We start from the raw sequence: 18,884 nt of genomic DNA, 5'->3' as shown, positions 1-18,884 counted from the left end.
CCCCTCTCGTCCCCGGCGGGGCTCCCCTCTCGTCCCCGGTCCCCGGCGGGGCTCCCCTCTCCATATCCCCCCTCACTGCTAATATTGACATCTCAGTGGTAGTCTGCAGGCTCCCTTGCTCATCAATCCTGCAGGCTGTTCGGTGCAGCATCCCCTTTCTTTCCTATAATGCACCGTAGGCTGGAAATGCTCTTCCTCCTCCTGCTCTTGCTGCCTCAATGATTTGGTGCGATGCTGGCAGCTTCTCTCCCCTGATGTGCCAAGCAAGTTTACTTCACCTGCTCTCTCGTGGACACCGGTGCTACCTGGCATGCACTCACATCCAGAAGTTTTACAGCGCATGTTCGTCCAATTTGTGAACTTTTCAAAGGGTTTCCCACTAAAAAAAATAGCTAAAAAGAGTGGTCTTTGGTCGGATTAGGGGGGGGGGGGGTCTGCTTATAGAGGGTCCTCTTACATAGACTATAATAGTGGGGAAAATCGGTGACCGAAAATTACTGTCAGGGTGGGGGAGTACTTTCAAAGGTGTAGTCTTCAGGGGAGGTTTCACTGTATGATTGGTAGGGGTCTAACCTCTGCGACCTTGTCACTATTTTTCCCTGCACAGTGGCGCATGGCCCCAGTGAAGGGGATGCAAAGGGTTTACCCACACCGATCATAAAGTTATGACGTATCTTGGTAATATGCCATTACTTTATAAGATAACAGTACCTATTTAAAACAATGCAATATGTTAAACACAACCTCAAATATCGCTGCTAAAAATAAAATAAAAAGTCCAATGTGCACCCAACAGCATTTTGCCAGTACACTAACATAGTGGATGTTGTGGGAAAGTGTGAATATCTTATCGGCAGTGTTCTCATAGTATGGCTGTTGTTACATAGTCTAGGTCAGTGCGACATTCTTAATTATTACCTGGCTACTGATGATAATATTCATAATAATTTATACTTCTTTACAGAATTTTACCTTTTGGAATGACCTTTTTGGTTTATAGCATGAAGTTAATGTTGCATTTCCATTGGGGCACTGTGTGCTGTAATTCATTTTGTGTTTTGCCTTTCAGAGATAATCCAATTGTGGGAAAAGGTTCATAGCACCCACAGGAATGTGGGGCCACTAAACTGGAACAATGTATTGCCAGAAGACAATTCACAGTCATAATGAAGGCTGGAGTTTTGTAACCACTTGACCGGATCCTCTTAAATTCTCTTTATAGGAATATTTTCAATGACATTTGGATGTCTTAGTTGAAAGTAGAGAAGGGCCATGAGGTGCCAGTTTCTTACAGCAGCCAGGGATAATGACAATGCATTTTGGTTTGTGATGACCTTCACACTGCAGGCAGTACTTTGCATTGTACAGATACTGTCGTCAATTTCTCATTCCCATCTCCTGAGGGGTCACACCTAATGTTTTAATTCTGTATTCTTGGCCTGGTTGCAGTGACCTAGCTGTGTTAGGACACACCACTCAAAGGACAATGGGAAATCCGTCAAGTGCGCACAGCGCTGTGCAATCATGCAGGGTTCTATCTAAACCTTGGCGCGCACTTTGTAGCTGGATGAAAAGTGTGGCCAGTTTAAGAAGAATTGTGGCAGAGTAATAGGAGTAGCCCTTGAAGAAACCACAATAGACTTTACCACCTGCCCTAGAACTAGGTAAATCAGGGCCTGGTTTCCTTTCGACGGTACAAATTGTTTTTATTGTTTTGTTTTTTTTTTGTTATTTTCTCTTTGTGCTTATTTTATTTTTCTTCCATATTATTATTTTTTTCCTCCTGCAAACATTAGGGATAGACCCAGTAAAACTCTATAAACTCAGAGGCACGAAGTTTACCACCACATGTCGCCTTACAGAATAACTTAGTCGTAGATTTTTTTTTTAGGAAACAGGGGTTTATTGACTACCACTGGCTGTACAAACCGTTTCTTCGGTCTGTTAATGTTGCCACCCCCTCCTGAGTGGCTTTGTTAAGAGACATGAGGGACCACTGTAAGTTTCACTGAGATTTCATGTAGTACTTGGTTGGGTTAGACCTTCTCTGCAATAACTTGTGCTGGCGATAAAAGCAACCTGTAAACCAATCAAAGCAGGCAGATTTTGTGGTAGGGTGAAGATGTAAGCATTTAAAACCTATACCATCCTAGTGGAAGGCCATGCTCTGCTAGTAGGACACCTGTGAGGTAAAAAAAAAACAAAAAAACTGTTTTTCTGAATAGGTTGAAATGGCGTATAACATAGGATGTACTTCATGATTTGGAAAGGTCAATACAGCATGTATTGCATTGCATGTGCTTACATTCCCTTTTCATTCAGAATGCTTGGGAATGAACACTAGATTGCAAAGGTGATCTGCCCCAGGTCTGTAAATGCGGTTTAGTTTTGCAGACACGGTTTAGTGTTCCTTTAGTAAGATCACAGTTAAGGCCCTTTTACACGGGCCAATTATCGGGCAAACAAGCGTTCAGGGCAGCGATCAGCTGATGAACGAGCAAACGCTCGTTCGTTGGCTGATTGTATCGTTTTAAATGCTGAAAAGATTGTTGTCGGCAGCACATCTCCCTCTGTAAACAGGGAAATGCGCTGCCGACATGATCGGAATGTATGGGGATGAGCGATCGGGGTAACGAGCACTTGTCCCCATACTAGCTCCTTGTGAAAGGAGCGAACGAGCGCCGATCAACGAGCTGTCTCTAATAGGACCCTTAAAGCCCTATTACACTGGTCGATAATCGGCCGGTGCGAGCGCCGATCAACGAGGCATCGTTCATCGGTGCTTGTTTGCTGCTGTCACACGGAGCTATGGATTGGGACGAGCGGTCATTACTCCGATCACTCGTCTCCATACATTTCTATCATGTCGGCAGCGCATCTCCCTGTTTACACAGGGAGATGAGCTGACAACGATAATATTTTACTTTTTTAAAACGATACGATCATCAGATGATTGAGGGTTTGGGCGTTCACCTGCTGATCGCTGCCCTGTTTACATAGGGCAATTATCGGCAACGAGCGTTCTGTGAACGCTTGTCTGCCCTCTAATCGCCCAGTGTAAAACAATGTGCAGAGCTTGCATGGAAAGTGGTTATAAACCCATTGTCACCTTCATGAGCTCCACGAAGTGCCATAGCCAGTAGTAGCATCACTATGGAAAGGGGATGAATGTATTCATGCCGTTGAATATTGATTGCTATGAAAATGGCATATGTCCATATCACTTTTGTAAAATAGGACTTACAATGCAGGTGGTATTGTACCTCCTGGCTGCATACTTGGTGTCCCATCCCCCCACCCCTTTTTTTTTTTTTTTTTTTTTCTCCCCTCCATGGATTTTGGGAAATTGTCTCACAATCTGATCCTGCACCAATTGTCTTCACTATAGGAATGGCCTCCTCAAGGCAGCCACCACTTTGAGCACTTTAGTAATCTGCTGTGGCCGGATTACATGAGTCGTTTTTTTTTTTTTCGTTTTTTTTATATAAGATGCATAATGTATCAAGTTGTTTTCTTCGTTAAGATCAGTTCCATGATCAATGCTGTAATTTCTTTTAATGATAAAAAAAAAAAATACATTGGCAAAAAAAAAGTTTTATGAAATGTTTAGAAGACCAAAGATGACTTATAATCTTTCTGTATGTATTTATTTTTAAATCTTGCTTTCATTGTGGAAAAGATATGAGGTTTGCTTTCGTCAGTATTATAAAAAAAAACAAATCAAAAAAAAAAACCCCAGGTACTGCTTTACTCTGCCTTATCTCGCTATTGGAAGGATTAAGTTTTTGTTCACATTGAAACAGGTCCTTGGGCACGTTTTCTGGAAACACCAGGGGCTACGTTGTTTTTTTAGAAGCTGTTTCAAACAGAATAAAAATTGTCAGGTCCCAAAATCGATTTCTAGGACCAGATATTGGTTCTGTCCTAAAGCGTTGCAATATGACTTTCTTTTTTTATTTTATTAGCACACAGAAAAAATTATGTAGAAATATGACAGAAAGTGAGCACAATACTTGAACTTAGTTTATAATCTAACTGCAGGAGAATAAATCTAGATTTTTAAATATATACTTGCTGTGATTTATTTTTTTTATAGCTTATATGCAAGGTGAAAAAACCTTGAAAATAATAATTAAAACATTGTGTTTTATGTCCTCCGCTCCTATTCAGACCTATGTATTTCCATGGCGACAGACTACAAACAAACCCTGTGTAGTCTGGTCCTGCAGTTGTGTGTTAACTTGTTCTCTCCCCCCCCCCCCCCCACTGTGTTCAAGGTAGCAAGATAAGAGGGCAGATGGAAGATAGAACTCTGACTGCAGAATCAGAATTTTTGTGGCCTGTAACCATAGACACACATGGGTCTGCACAGGAACTGTAGACTAATTGACCAAATTTATTTTTATTAACCCTATTTTCAAAGCTGCTTCATTTTTTTTCTTAAATTTAGATTCATTGGAGCAATAAAAAGTTGGTAGAAAAAGTGTATATGGCTGGTAACATAATTAAAGGTTAATTATGGTTGTCTTTTTAAGCAAAGTCGACTTATATTGTAGGTCTAAAAACCCCCTTCTGAATCTTTCATAATTATGTACATATCGGCATACTGAATTGCACTGGTTACATTTCCTGACCATGCAGTCATATCGTGGGAATGGGGTAAAAAAATGTGGATTCTTTAACAAACAATAGGAACAAGCCTTCAACTCTGAACTTTACATTCCTTGAATTATCCTGAATCTTCAGCTAGAACAGGCTGTCACGTGAATGCCATGGCTTGTTAAAGTGATACTCTAGGCGAAAGCTTAAGATACAGCTATTGCCCAATGGGGAGCCTTCCACCCCATCCCCAAAGTCTTAGGCTGGGTTCACACGAGCATGTTACGTCCGTAATGGATGGAACATATTTCGTCCGCAAGTCCCGAACCGTAGTTATGTACGACGCTGAGTCCCTGCCTTGCTGCAGGACAACTGTCCTGTACTGTAATCATGTTGTCCGTACGGGACAGTAGTTCCATGGAGAGGCAGGGACTCCTAGCGTCGTACATAACTATGATGCTTGGAGCCCGGCTCCCTGCAGTGTGTTTCGGTCCGGGACTTGCGGCCGAAACAGGTTCCGTCCTTTACGGGCGTAACATGCTCGTGTGAACCCAGCCTTACCTACGTTGTCTCTACCGATCGGGGGATCTATGGGTGTATTCTTACAGACCATTCCAGCAGCCTGCTCGTAAGTTTAGCTGTCCATCAGTGGTTTTTGTGACCCAACAAAGGACCTGCCGAGGAAATGACACAAGGTCCGCTCCGACTTGACATTGAGTCAAACCTTGAGCAGGTTCCCAAGTAGGTTCCTGAACGTACAGTCAGTCTGCAGGATCAGCATTCCAGAATTCACCGGTGGATCCCCAATTAGTGGGGATCATTTAGGTAAAACTTTTGGGCTAGGCTGGGTGCCTCCACTCTGGGCAATAGCTGTATTTTTAGCTTTTGCCTGGAGTATCGCTTTAAATACATATTCATTATGATTTTATTTTTATATCTATATAATATGTATATAATTCCTAACTCTCTATTCAAAACTTAATTAGGGAACATGTTACATAGTTGATAAGGTTGGAAAAAGACACCGGTCCATCAAGTCCAACCTATAATCCTATTGTGTTGATCCAGAGGAAGGCAAAACCCACTATGAGGCAGATGCCAATTGCCCAATATTAGGGCAAAAAATGACTTCCCAACTACAAATATGGCAATCAGAATAAATCCCTGGAACAACGTCCAATGAGACTCTAAAGTTATGGTTGAACTACTCTTTCAAATTAGCGAATGTATTTTCTTCTTTATATGTGACCGATAAATCTGGGAATTCTAACCAGACATCGATTTGATAGTCCTATGAATCATGTGTAAATAATCTCTCCCCGCAGCTGCCGTACTACAGGGTCCAGCATGTGGCAAAATGGTGTGTGGTGACAACTGCTAGAGAAACGGCAGTGTGCTTACCAGCCTGGAATAGAACATATGTCTTTGTATGGTCCACATACCGTTTCCTATTTATATACTGTAAAGCATCAGAACAATCACTTTCTTATATGCGTGAACAGGGTATTTTTATTTTTTTTTAGACTAATATGGCATTACACGCAATGATTCCTTCCATATGTGTTGATTTTATCTTTCTGTCGCATAAGGGTTATTAGAAGGTTCCTGGTGCCCTCAATAAGGCAGGCCCAGAGGCAGAGCTATTGTGGATGCTGTTGGCTTCTGCGCTGGGATCATGCATGGGCACTGCCAGTTCCCGGAACTGAGATCTATTCATTTTCCCACATTGCTTTTTGTAAGGCTTATTCTCATCGCTCTGAAGTCTAGCTCTTTCTTTTAACCTTGAGAAATCGTGGAAATGTTTATTTTAATTAGCGGTTTTATTTTCTCATCAGGCATATTTCATGTTTGTTAATTTTTTTTAATGTTTTTCTTTTTGTAAACTACTGGTTGGAGAAGAACCTCTACTGAATAAAATGACAGAAATGAAAGCTCAACCGTGTCGTCTTATTGAACTGTAATCTCCAGTACCACATCTGCCTTTATACGTCTATGCATGTGAACTTATGAATTCCTTATGCACTAGTTCTATGTTTAATGATTACAATTCCAACAATGGTTATGAGGATTTAGCTGATGTAATGAATCCTAAATCACCACTCATCTGGGATTCCAGTTAGATGCCCACAGAATGTTAATGCAGTTGGTGCTAACCAGAGGAGTAACTTGAAGCTCCTGGGCCCAATGCAAAATCTCTAACCGGGCCCCCACTTGCCATATATCATTTATAATACTGGTGTCTTATTATGAGGCTGAGGGGCTTTTGGACCTCCTCCGGCTCCAGGCCCGGGATGTGAATGCTACCTCTACGCCCCTACTAACAGCTCCCAATAGCAGGGTTTAGGGAACATGGTAATATGCTTGGCATCCAGCTGAAACGGACTCTCCTCACAGTGCTTTCCTCATGTGTCAGCTGCTCTCAATCAAATGGCATTGAAGAGGCCATTTCTGACCAGGTTGGTTGACTGAAAGCTAACACTCTATTCACGATTCTTCTCCCAAATGTTCATTTCAGCTGGATGTCAGACACAGTTGGGCAGATTTTATATTAATACCTTGCATTAAGACATCTTAAAACTAGACTAGATGTTCCAAATTTATAACAGTGACTCATGCTATATGATAAATTTGACGCACCTTTCGACACTTGTCTAACTTTATGCCACATTTTGGCACCATTTTAAGCCACTACGATTTCTTGCATTTTGAATCATGAATCTGCCCCACCATTCTGACCCCAGCTGTTAAACCCTTTTGATTGCTGTGGTTTGTGACCGCGACATGATCAAAGGGAACTCCCCTCTTCGATCGTGTCACTGGAAAACCGGTGACGCGATCGAAGACCGGGAAATTCTTCTGTAGTCCACTCTGGGGACCTAGAGAGGACCCCAGGGTTGTCTGTACAGTCTACCTGCTGTTAGGGCACACTGTGTGTATTGTAGTGACACATACCGGAAGTATGCTAATACATTTTAAGTAAAAAACAAGTTCTCCCTTAATGGGATTTAAAAAAAAAATTATGAAAAATATCAATTAAAAAATTGCCCAAAGTCATTATTTTGAATTAAATTATTTTTTATAGCCCCTACATTGCATAAAAATAAAAAACCTACACATATTCGGAATCGTCACGACCGTAATAACTTGAAGAATAAATGTAATAGTTTATTTTGCGTGCAATATGAACGGGATATAAAATAAACAAAACGCCGAGAATCGTTTTTTCCTATATTCACGCTGTAAAAATAAATGAGTTTTTTTGTGTTTTTTTTACCTCCAAACTGCGCGAAAAAAAATAGTTTCTCCCGCCTAAAACAAGGCCTCATACAGCCACATAAATTAAAAAAATAAAACAGTTATAGCTGCTGAAAAGCATAGAGGCAAAAACGAAAACATTTTGCTGGTCATGAAGGCCTTTTCAGGCCTGGTCATTAAGGGGTTAAAACTGCTCATACCTGTTCGGAGAGCTCACTGGGTCTAAAAATGCTTAGTAAGGGACAGTTCTGACAAAAAAGTTATCAATCTGAAGACATTTTTATGAATAAAGATCTTTTGAAATCCACTGTATACATTTTTAGCTAAACCCAGCTACAGAATGCCCGAATAAAGGTTTTATATATGTATGTGTGTGTCATCCCAAGTGTGTATGTGTGTCATCCCAAGTGTGTGTGTGTGTGTGTGTGTGTGTGTGTGTGTGTGTGTGTGTGTGTGTGTGTGTCATCCCAAGTGTGTATGTGTGTCATCCCAAGTGTGTGTGTGTGTATGTGTCATCCCAAGTGTGTGTGTGTGTGCATGTGTCATCCCAAGTGAGTGTGTGTATGTGTGTCATCCCAAGTGTGTGTATGTGTGTGTCATCCCAAGTGTGTGTGTCATCCCAAGTGTGTATGTGTGTGTCATTCCAAGTATGTGTATGTGTGTCATCCCAAGTATGTATGTGTGTGTCATCCCAAGTATGTATGTGTGTGTCATCCCAAGTGTGTGTGTGTGTGTGTGTGTCATCCCAAGTAGTCTTTGAACCCATTCATATTTGTTAGTGCAATCACAAGTCCATAAATAAAAACAAATAAAATAAAACTTCAGAAAATATTTCATGACGCCAATGCTTTGGTGTTACCCATGGAGAATTATTGTAGCTACTCCCAACTCGTTCCTCACCAGGATCCTGGGTTTCAGAGATCACAAAAAAGTTGGTGTTGTTTTTGATGGAGGAATCTTGATACATTCATCGTTGACAGACCATAAAACTGTCCTTACCTCAATCCCATAACTATCCAACAACCCCTTACCAATTTTTAAAATGACTTTGGATGCAACAGACTAAGTCATTCAAGGCTTTTATGATAAAATCTTTATCCATTTTCTGCGCCTGGAAAAGCATAATGGCCTGGAAGTCCACTGACCCCTCCATCTTGGCTCGTTGGATGATTGTTGATTGTGCTATTGTTAGGCTATATTCACACCTGCGCCTGGGCTTTCTGTTCTGCTCCGACAGAGGTCGGTAGGAACCTTCATTGCTTTCTTCCAGTGGATAAAATTCTGTCCATGGTCATGTGATGGACACATGTGCACGGCTCGTTACAGTATGTGTCTTCTAATGATCCCAGCACCTGTGTGTCCATCACGTGACCGTACACAGAATTGTATCCACTGGAAGTAACCAATGAATGTTCCTGCTGAGTGACCGAGATCTTGAAAACGGAAGAATTGATACAGAAAGTATATTGGAAAATTGTGTAACTTTCAATTATACAAAAAATAACATTAATTTGCTGAAACCGGAAAAACCCCTTTAATGACATTGGTTATAACTGTTTAAGGGGTTGTCTCATGAAAACAACCCGTTTTTGCGGGTTCGCCTTATCTCATCCCCAGCGATCAGCTATTATCTCCAAGGGAAAGTGCAGACCACCACAAATCTCCCCTTCAGCGGCTGCGTTCCACAGATGATTAGCCTTCCATATAATGCGTGGACCACCCGCTATGATGTCCACGGTTCCCTAAGAGAGCTAGTAGAGAACAAACCTCTTTATAAATCTACACTCCGGAACATTATTTTATTTCAGGACCATCAGACTATTCAGGGAACAGACACTAGTCCAGATGGTCACGCATTGGTGAAGGGTTAAATGGACATCTTCTGTGTTCCTGTAAAACGTCTGCAGGAGGCAGATACTGGGAACATGTTATGGTTGGAGCCAAGGTTGGCGTTTGAATAAGGGACATAAGAAGAGTCAGTCCCCTCCTATTAATATATAAAGGACAGTGAACGTGTCACAGCCATTCATGTTCACAACACCAAGGAAATGAAGCTTTTTATTAGTGTGTTCATTCCGGTCATTATTTGCCTGCTTTCCTATGGAGATGTTACTGTGGGGACGATATTGCCTGACCCAAACCAGGATCACGCAGCAAAGGTAATATTTTAATGAAGAACTGGCAATGATCAGTTACTAATAGTGTAAGTTATCTGAGGAACCACAGTAGGCACATACTTCGTTAGTAATATTTTTTATATACCTATACAGATGTAGCAGAGCTGAGTTTATCATTACAATGTGATATTTTTCTTTTCCACAGCACTCCCTACAAGATCCACTACGTTATTGTACCTCAGAGTAATAATGCAGCCATGAAGAGTTTAAGAACTATTTTAACTTTTTTAGATCTGCTACATCTATATTTTAAATCTTTATTGTGTTTTTTCATCATGTTCACCATATAGATTAATTTATTCTTGTACTTGTAAAGGATTCCTGTAGGAATTTTCTGTAAAATTGCGTTCAAAATGGTTCTAATAATTCTTATTTAGGAATAGTTGGAACTTTTTTGTTAAAAAAAATAACGGACAAGTCTGTTTCCATGATTTTGTATGTTTGTGTTTGTTTTTTTTGTTTTTTCACTTTTAATGACCATTCCAAAGGAATCTAGATGTTTGGATGAGTGTTCGAGGTTCATGATCTTTGCAAATAAACGGCAAATGTTTTATAGGTATATGCTGGGATTTGATGTTTCTAGCCCCAAAAATAATTTCCACACAATTATAATACAATATTTCTGGAAATCTACAGTAAACTCTTCTAAAAGGGAATAGGCATCAATAGATTTGGATTAAAAAAAAACAACTGGTCCAGTAACCAGAGTATTGCTTGTTTGCAATTAAACAAAAGTGGCCAATGATACGGCAACAGATCTTTTTGAATAATAATACAATATTAAAAATTTATTTTGTTTTGATTTCAATAATTCTAGGTATTTTTCTATAGATTAACCTGCCGAATCTTAAAGGTCTTGACCACTTTAGAAAACCTATTAGCAGTGTATTCTAAACAGTATTTTCATTAAAGAGTAACTACACTTTCACTTTTGATATGTCATGGAGACAAAAGTATGTTATTATATGGCATATTGGACTACATTAGACAATGAGATACAATAAATGGATTATTATTATTATTCTTTATCTAAATAATTGGTTTTCTTTTAACAAATGTGCAATTGCCAAAATCAATACAACATATGTACCACAAATACAAAAGTGTCATCAACTTTTAGCCAGTGTTTATTGCATATCCGCTTATATTCCGTGAAAAAGGTACTCAATATATTAGGGGAAATTTAGAATTCTAAAAATTTAATAAAGCTTCTAGAATTATTTCATATCTACCCAGAGAAGAGTTTCAGAATTCATGATATATGCAGAATTGATGAGGATGATAATAATAATAATAATAATCTTTATTTATATAGCGCCAACATATTACGCAGCACTTTACAATTTAGAGGGAACATGAAACAAACAATATCAGACATTACATAGTGACAAAGTTCATTTACAATTCAAACCTGGGGAGTGAGGACCCTGCTCGCAAGAGCTTACAATCTATGAGGATGATATCACTAGTTAAAAAAATCATAAAGCTTTTGAGTTACAGATGTAGCAGAGCTGAATTTGGGCCTGTGCCCCCTGTGCATTGTGATAACTCTCTGACATAAGATAAGTAAATTTACCTGCAAAATTATACGGATCCACAGATAAACACAATAGTCTTGATTTGTTGCAAATGATAAAACTCCGATCTACCAAATCTGTAAGGAAAGAGCCTTTCCCCTAAAAGACTTCATGAAATATTCACTGGACTACGAAAAAATGTGATTGTTTTAAGTTACTTTGTGGTGTGTTTTCCAGGTGCCTTGTTCTGTTGAGAAGCTGGTGAGATCCTCCGAGAATTTGTACATAGGGAATGGAGATGCTCGGAGTGTTCTGCGCCTGGAATTCCAACTTTCTGAACTAACAAGGTATTAACCATCTCACTATGTTTTGTAACAGTCTGACATCTGCTCTGCAGATAAACTGCCACGTGGGGGAATATGTGTATGAGAACCGGCTACATAAGGATTGCAGAGTGTTTACATGGTGGATCTTCAAAAAATGAAGAGAAAATGAATGGTCTGTATGTGCAATGTGATATGGAAGGAATGTTTAATGATCTGCAGGTATATATAGATATTTTTGCAAATAACATTTGTCTGTATGTCGTTGAATGGGAAAAAGTAAGGACACATCCTTTCATTATTTTTTTAAGCATATATATTAATATTTAATTTCTATTTTAACTGTATATAAATATAGAGGTGATGTGATTAATCAAAAAATACTAACAAATTCTAAATTATCATTGAACGAAAGTACACTGATATGCCATTTACGTCTTTTGGCTATAATACTGGGTATTCCCCCTTTGGCAGAAACAACCTACAGCAGGTGTTTTTTGTTTAACCGTCTACCAGTTTCTGACATAGGACAATTTTTTTCCCAAGTCTCCATGAATCTTTTTTGAAATGTGCGATGAATTTACAATCTGTTTCAATTCCCCCACTGCATCTCAATGGGGTTTACATTTGGGTGTTCACTTGGCCATTCAATAATGGTCAGGGGCTTCACTAGAGAGGTGCCAGGGGGTGCATCAACAGTCTACTCTGCCTTGGCCATAGTTTTCAGTGAGGGCAGAATATTATGCATGACAGGTTCCCTTTAAATAATGTCACTTAGGGTAATCTACCCCTGACTGTAAATTCTAAGAATCTTCAAAGTCACCAAAGAATTCAGGGATAATATAAAAGTTAATTTACACAGGCCACAAAACTAATTTTTTTTAATAGTTGGCAGTAGGGCGGACATCAGCTGCTTAGAACCTCATTTAAAAACAAAATCGGAGCTTCAGGTCAGTCACTCATTGGGTAACATGAGTCTCCCTCTTCAAAATGAGGCCCTTCAGCAGTTCAGGTTTGTATTTGGAAGTTCTGCACAGCTGGGGAAAAGTTTTTGTATGGTTTAAACTCCCGGTGCTGCAGAACCTCTTTGTGAAGAGAAAAGGAAATCTTCATGTCAGTCCAGCAATGACTAACATGCTGTCTTTTTGTATTTGTGTATGGATGTGTACACGTTTATGGTGCCCATTTGGTCTAATGTGTTGGCTGTCCTGTACTCCACAGTAATCTCTCCTCCTTTGATTTCCGAACCTTTGACCCAGAAGGCATCATCTTCTATGGAGATGTTGGAAAGTATAATTGGTTTGTACTTGGGGTCCGAGATCGTCATCTAGAAGTACAGATGAGTAACGGAAATGGACAGATGGTTCTCTCCAAGTGGGGACCAAATGTGAGCGATGGAAAATGGAGGAAGGTGAGACGAAGCATTCTATCAACATTGTAGATCACCACTCGCAGCGGGCCTTGGGCAATGGAAGTTAGGGCTGCATTTATTGTTTACGTTCTTGTCTTGCAGGTGACTGTAGACAGTACGATCAACACTATTGATGTGAGAGTAAATGGAGACATTGTGGTGATGCTGACGTTTCATGTGAACAATGAGCTGGTGCCTCAGAGCTACTCCACACTTGGCATCATCCTGGGTGATCTTCCCGCAAACAGTGAAATGCAGCTTCTTAGGCCGGTACTATGTCGTTATGTGGCACAGAGATTAAATGGATAGACACTCCATAAAAAACAAATTAATGTATATAAAAAAAGAGCAAAAATATAGAAATACACATCAAACAATGAGCAAATGCCTACAATCTACTCTACACCTTAGTTTACGGGTAAGACATCACTGTGAAGAGTGTAACTGACCTCACTATGTGTTCCTTCTGTCTAGCTAACTCCTGCACTAGATGGGTGTTTGCGTAACTGGGCCTGGGTGAAAAAGAATACAGAAGCCCTAGACAACGCAATGGAGACAGATGAGAACCGGCGCTGCTTTCAACATGAGGAACCGGGAGCTTTCTTTCCTTCTCATGGCTATGCTACCTTTAAACCAGCCAGTGAGTTGTGCTCATATTTATATTCAAGTGATTATTACTTTTTTTAAATTAGAAATTCTTTTGCAGAGTCCATAGTTTACACCATAAATGTCTGATTGGATTTGAGAGAATGGAGGACCCACTTCCCCCATTGCTTCTTGGAACATGGCTGCTTCCATAGACTATAATGAAAAGTACCGTGCCTACTCTTCCCTGCTTCTTCTCCCCTTTTGACATTGATATTCCATAAATATATATTGATGGAATTACCCTTTAATATTTTGCTATTTTTTTTTCTAGTTTTTCTAACAAAGGACAAAGATTCCTGGAGACTTGCCCTTCAGCTCTCCTTCCGAGTACTAGAAGATGGTGGGGTTCTGCTGGCATTGTCTGGGGCAGGGAACGTTTCAGCACTGACATTCACTTTGGATTTGGAGAAATTGGTAACAACCCTTGAGTTTTATTTGTTTCTTAAAGGGAAACTGTCATTAGATTTGGAGCCACTAAACCACCAGCATGCCTTTATCCAGCTAGGATTTAGTGTTCCCGGTCTGCCTACCTCAAAAATGGACATTTAAAGAAAAGAGTCCGGCAGCATCTGACGCACTTTGGCTTCATGTGCGTTATGCACATGCGCCCGATGCCCCTCATCTCGGTGAGTTGTGATTTACATTACTAACTTCCCTAAATATCTCTTTTTGGAACACTAAATCCCAGCTGCATAACCGCATGCTAGTAGTTTAGTGGCTCCATACCTACGGACAGGCTCCCTTTTTAAGTACTTTTTCTAGACCCGTTTTTCCATTAGATGTTTTTAGTCTTTAATCTATGTTTAATATTATGTCGTTGTCTTCAGGCTCTAGAAGTCTCACTATTGGGAAAATTAGCACATTCATTAAAATTCCCATCTGGTGCATGCCTCAACAACTGGCATAGTGTGAATGTTGTGATCCAGTCCGATCAGGTTGTCCTGAGTACCAATGAGGCCTCCTCTTCCATGGACATTCTACCAGTAGACTTCAAGGCTTTGGAAGACATATGGTTGGACGCTGGTTCTCAAATTTATATTGGAGGCACTTCAGGTAAATTTATTTTGTCTGGACCACAGCCAGTCCACATCCTGGAGGTCAGAACACCTGAACTATATTTCTTAATGTTGTTTTCTAATCTATGCAGTGTTGGACTGGGGTTCTTTGAGTCCACCAGAGGAAATTATTCTAAGGGTCCACCCTCCATCTGTATAGAACATGTTCACATCCACATTTAATTGCAATGTAAACTTTTTTTTATCATTGCACACACAGGACATATCATCAATAATGGGTTATTTCTGACTCACCCCATAAGAAAAATTCAATTGGCCTCAAAGTCCGCTCTAAAGTCAGCTTTGAGACTCATTATTGTGTCAGAACCTCAAAGGGGTTGTCTTATGAATACAACCCTTGTCCATATGGATGTCAAAGAGGGGGGTCCATATGGACGTAATTATGGACGTCAAAGAGGGGGGGTCCCCATGCTTGAAATCCCTCTCAATGAGCCAGAATGGAAAGCCGCTCTGTAACTGGACTCCAGCCTTCCATGCATTATATTGATGGCCATTCATCTGAATGGCCCCTATGTAAGGCTACAGTAATTTCTCCTGGCCTATACATGATTTATTTAATAGGCAAACCAAATGATTTTTCCATTTTTTGCCCCACAACATATAGGGTGCTATTTCGATATATTTTTTTCATAAATTCTTATTTCTTTTTTTGTTTTAGAATGATTAGGTTTACATGGAACATTATATTCTAACTTTCTTTTAAAAAAAAGTTTTGTTTTTTTTACTTTGCGCCGTGATAAATATAAACCAATTTATGTGCCCTAAAATGTCAACCTTATATTGATTGCCCGTGATCTGACATTTATTTTGACAATTAATTTTTGTTAATTTGACCAATATACTGTAGGCCTGCTTCTATGGTCTATGGAAACCCATTTGGGCATCTAGGCACACAGATTAGGTAATGTACATGTCCATTCTAATTATCAAATTCTCTTATCTTGCAGAACAAGCTGAGCCTGGAGCACGTTTCTCAGGGTGTCTGAAGATAACTCTACAAGGAACAGCTGTTGAGATCGACTCGGCTCAGTACAAACACCCTCATGTGCACAGTCACAGTTGCCCACTGGCAATATAGTGAATAATGTGAAAGTCTTCATTGGAGTCTGTGATTTTTTTTCGTACTAGCATTCTGATTGTTAATCATTATATTCACCTTTTCTTGCTGGATTTGGAGAGAATGCCCACATTTATTAAGACTGGCATATTTTACACCAGTCATATAGTTTGCACCAAATTCAGTAAAAGATACCTTTGTAATAAATTTAGCTAGTTTTGCACTGTCTGAAAGGCAGATAAACCAATCTGTGACTAGTACAGCGATTACATAGAGTACAGCGGGGCCACATGACGAAGAGTCGTGTTGTCATGAAGGAAGACTGTGCCACTAAACTTCCGGTCCCCCGCCAGCACTATAAAAATCAATTAAAATCTCATAATCAGCGAGACCGGGGACCGTAATGTATATTAGCGTGTGTACTCACATACTGCATGGAGTAAACTGCTAATACTTTTCGCTCTCCACATAACCCCTTTATAAAAGTGGGTTTAGTCTTCAAGGATTTATAGTTTTAGTCAAATTTATTAGTCACTTTCCAAATGACAGCAAATTTATTGCACATTGTGAATTGGAACTTTTTTCTCCTAGTGTCCACCAGAACCTGTCCTAAAATGCATGATAAAAGTGGGCCAATGAGTGTTGAAGTTTTATAATATGCAAAATCATGTCATTCAATGGTCTTTTACAATTCATATCTGATTCACTAAGAGCCACTAGGAATGTACAATCCTTGGCTTCGTGATCGCATTTGTAAAATATATAATTCTTCTAAATGAATCTATAGTGAAGCTTCCAACCACTAAGGGCCTCTTCTCATCAGCGTTCGGTTTCCGTTGATGGCTTCTGTCAGACCTTTCCGTCGGAGGAACCCATCAACGGAAAGGCAAATGGAAACCATAGCTTCCGTTTGCATCACCATTGATTTCAATAGTAATTCTTCCGTTGCAAAAAACAAAAACCTTACGGAACAGACACAAACCGAAACATTTGCAAAGAAAGCATTACCATTGAAATCAATGGTAATGCAAACGGAAGCTATTGCCTTTCTGTTGATGGGTTCCTCTGACGAAAAGATCTGATGGAACCCATCAATGGAAACCAAATGCTGATGTGAACACAGCCTAAAGGGATTTCAGGAGCTGTTTTATAAATGAGTTCTTTTAGAGTCCATAAAATAGGGCAACATCTCGGTTTAAGGGAAAACAAATTAAAAAAAAGACTACCATGATTTAAGATAATGTGCTGTGGTTGGGATAATGTCTCTTACTTTTCATATACATCATGTGAATAATAAATCATGGTACAGACTATATACAGGGTGGGCCATTTATATGGATACACCTAAATAAAATGGGAATGGTTGGTGATATTAACTTCCTGTTTGTGACACATTAGTATATGGGAGGGGGGAAACTTTTCAAGCTGGGTGTTGACCATGGCGGCCATTTTGAAGTCTGCCATTTTGTATCCAACTTTAGTTTTTTCAATGGGAAGAGGGTCATGTGACACATCAAACTTATCGAGAATTTCACAAGAAAAACAATGGTGTGCTTGGTTTTAACGTTACTTTATTCTTTCATGAGTTATTTACAAGTTTCTGACCATTTATAAAATGTGTTCAAAGTGCTTCCCATTGTGTTGGATTGTCAATGCAACCCTCTTCTCCCACTCTTCACACACTGATAGCAGCACCGCAGAAGAAATGCTAGCACAGGCTTCCAGTATCCGTAGTTTCAGTTGCTGCACATCTCGTATCTTCACAGCATAGACAATTGCCTTCAGATGACCCCAAAAATAAAAGTCGAAGGGTGTCAGATCGGGAGGCATTTCTTCTGCAGTGTTGCTATCCGTGTGTGAAGAGTGGGAGAAGAGGTTTGCATTGACAATCCAACACAATGCGCAGCACTTTGAACACATTTTATAAGTGGTCAGAAACTTGTAAATAACTCATGAAAGAATAAAGTAACGTTAAAACCAAGCACACCATTGTTTTTCTTGTGAAATTCTTGACCAGTTTAATTTGTCACATGACCTTCTTCCCATTGAAAAAACTAAAGTTGGATACAAAATGTCCGACTTCAAAATGTCCGCCATGGTCAACACCCAGCTTGAAAAGTTTCCCCCCTCCCATATACTAATGTGCCACAAACAGGAAGTTAATATCACCAACCATTCCCATTTTATTTAGGTGTATCCATATAAATGGCCCACCCTGTACATCGACCTGCTTTGATCTCTTGGCAGTATTGTCTATAATGTACACTACTGAGAATTATATTTTCATGTATCAGTAGACAGCTGAATATTGTTGTTTTACTCTCACATGGACCTCTACATAAAAAATAAAAATTTTAATGAATTTCTTCTTTTTATACACATTTGAAATATCCATTAAATAAGGTGCAATCCGTAGTAGTTGAGATGGATAAAAGATGTGGACAAGACTAAAGCGGTATTCTGGTTTCGGCAAATAAAGGTTATTAATTGTGTAGTTACAGGTTATACCATTTTCCAATATACTTTCTGTATTAATTCCTTAGTCTTCAAGATATCTGCTTGCTGTCATTCAAGAGGAACCTTCATTGGTTACGTCCAGGAACGAAAACAATTTCATTGGTCAGGACTAAACACAGTAAGGGTGCAGTCACACGTGGAGTACTTGCATTGTATTTCTGCAGCGTAAATGTACGCTGTGGAAAACCACAATGTCTGCCTATGGTAAAAATATTCTGCAACAAGTTTTTTGCATTGCAGAATATTTTTCACACAGGCATACATTGTACAATACAATGCAAATACACTACATGTCAACGCACCC

At 39.6% G+C, this 18,884-nt stretch overlaps 2 protein-coding genes across 2 annotated transcripts in view; both read left to right on the top strand.

Moving 5' to 3' along the window:
• RASA2 (RAS p21 protein activator 2) overlaps positions 1–6,536 on the top strand; it is a 107,903-nt gene extending 101,367 nt beyond the window's left edge. Inside the window, exon 24 of the mRNA XM_075861241.1 lies at positions 1,070–6,536. Within this exon, the coding sequence (XP_075717356.1) occupies positions 1,070–1,100 (31 nt within the window). The 3' untranslated portion in view covers positions 1,101–6,536. The remainder of the gene's footprint in view (positions 1–1,069) is intronic.
• Positions 6,537–9,537: 3,001 nt separating this feature from the next.
• Positions 9,538–16,101, top strand: SHBG (sex hormone binding globulin). Its single transcript, XM_075861240.1, has 8 exons — positions 9,538–10,013; positions 11,786–11,895; positions 13,093–13,282; positions 13,385–13,552; positions 13,757–13,922; positions 14,202–14,344; positions 14,758–14,983; positions 15,954–16,101. The coding sequence occupies exons 1-8, from the start codon at positions 9,903–9,905 to the stop codon at positions 16,082–16,084; spliced, it is 1,245 nt and encodes a 414-aa protein (XP_075717355.1). The 5' UTR covers positions 9,538–9,902; the 3' UTR covers positions 16,085–16,101.
• Positions 16,102–18,884: the final 2,783 nt, after the last annotated feature.

The sequence above is a fragment of the Rhinoderma darwinii genome, chromosome 4, assembly GCF_050947455.1.
Source record: "Rhinoderma darwinii isolate aRhiDar2 chromosome 4, aRhiDar2.hap1, whole genome shotgun sequence".
Classification (NCBI taxonomy): domain Eukaryota; kingdom Metazoa; phylum Chordata; class Amphibia; order Anura; family Rhinodermatidae; genus Rhinoderma; species Rhinoderma darwinii.
This window is presented reverse-complemented; position numbering and strand designations above follow the sequence as displayed.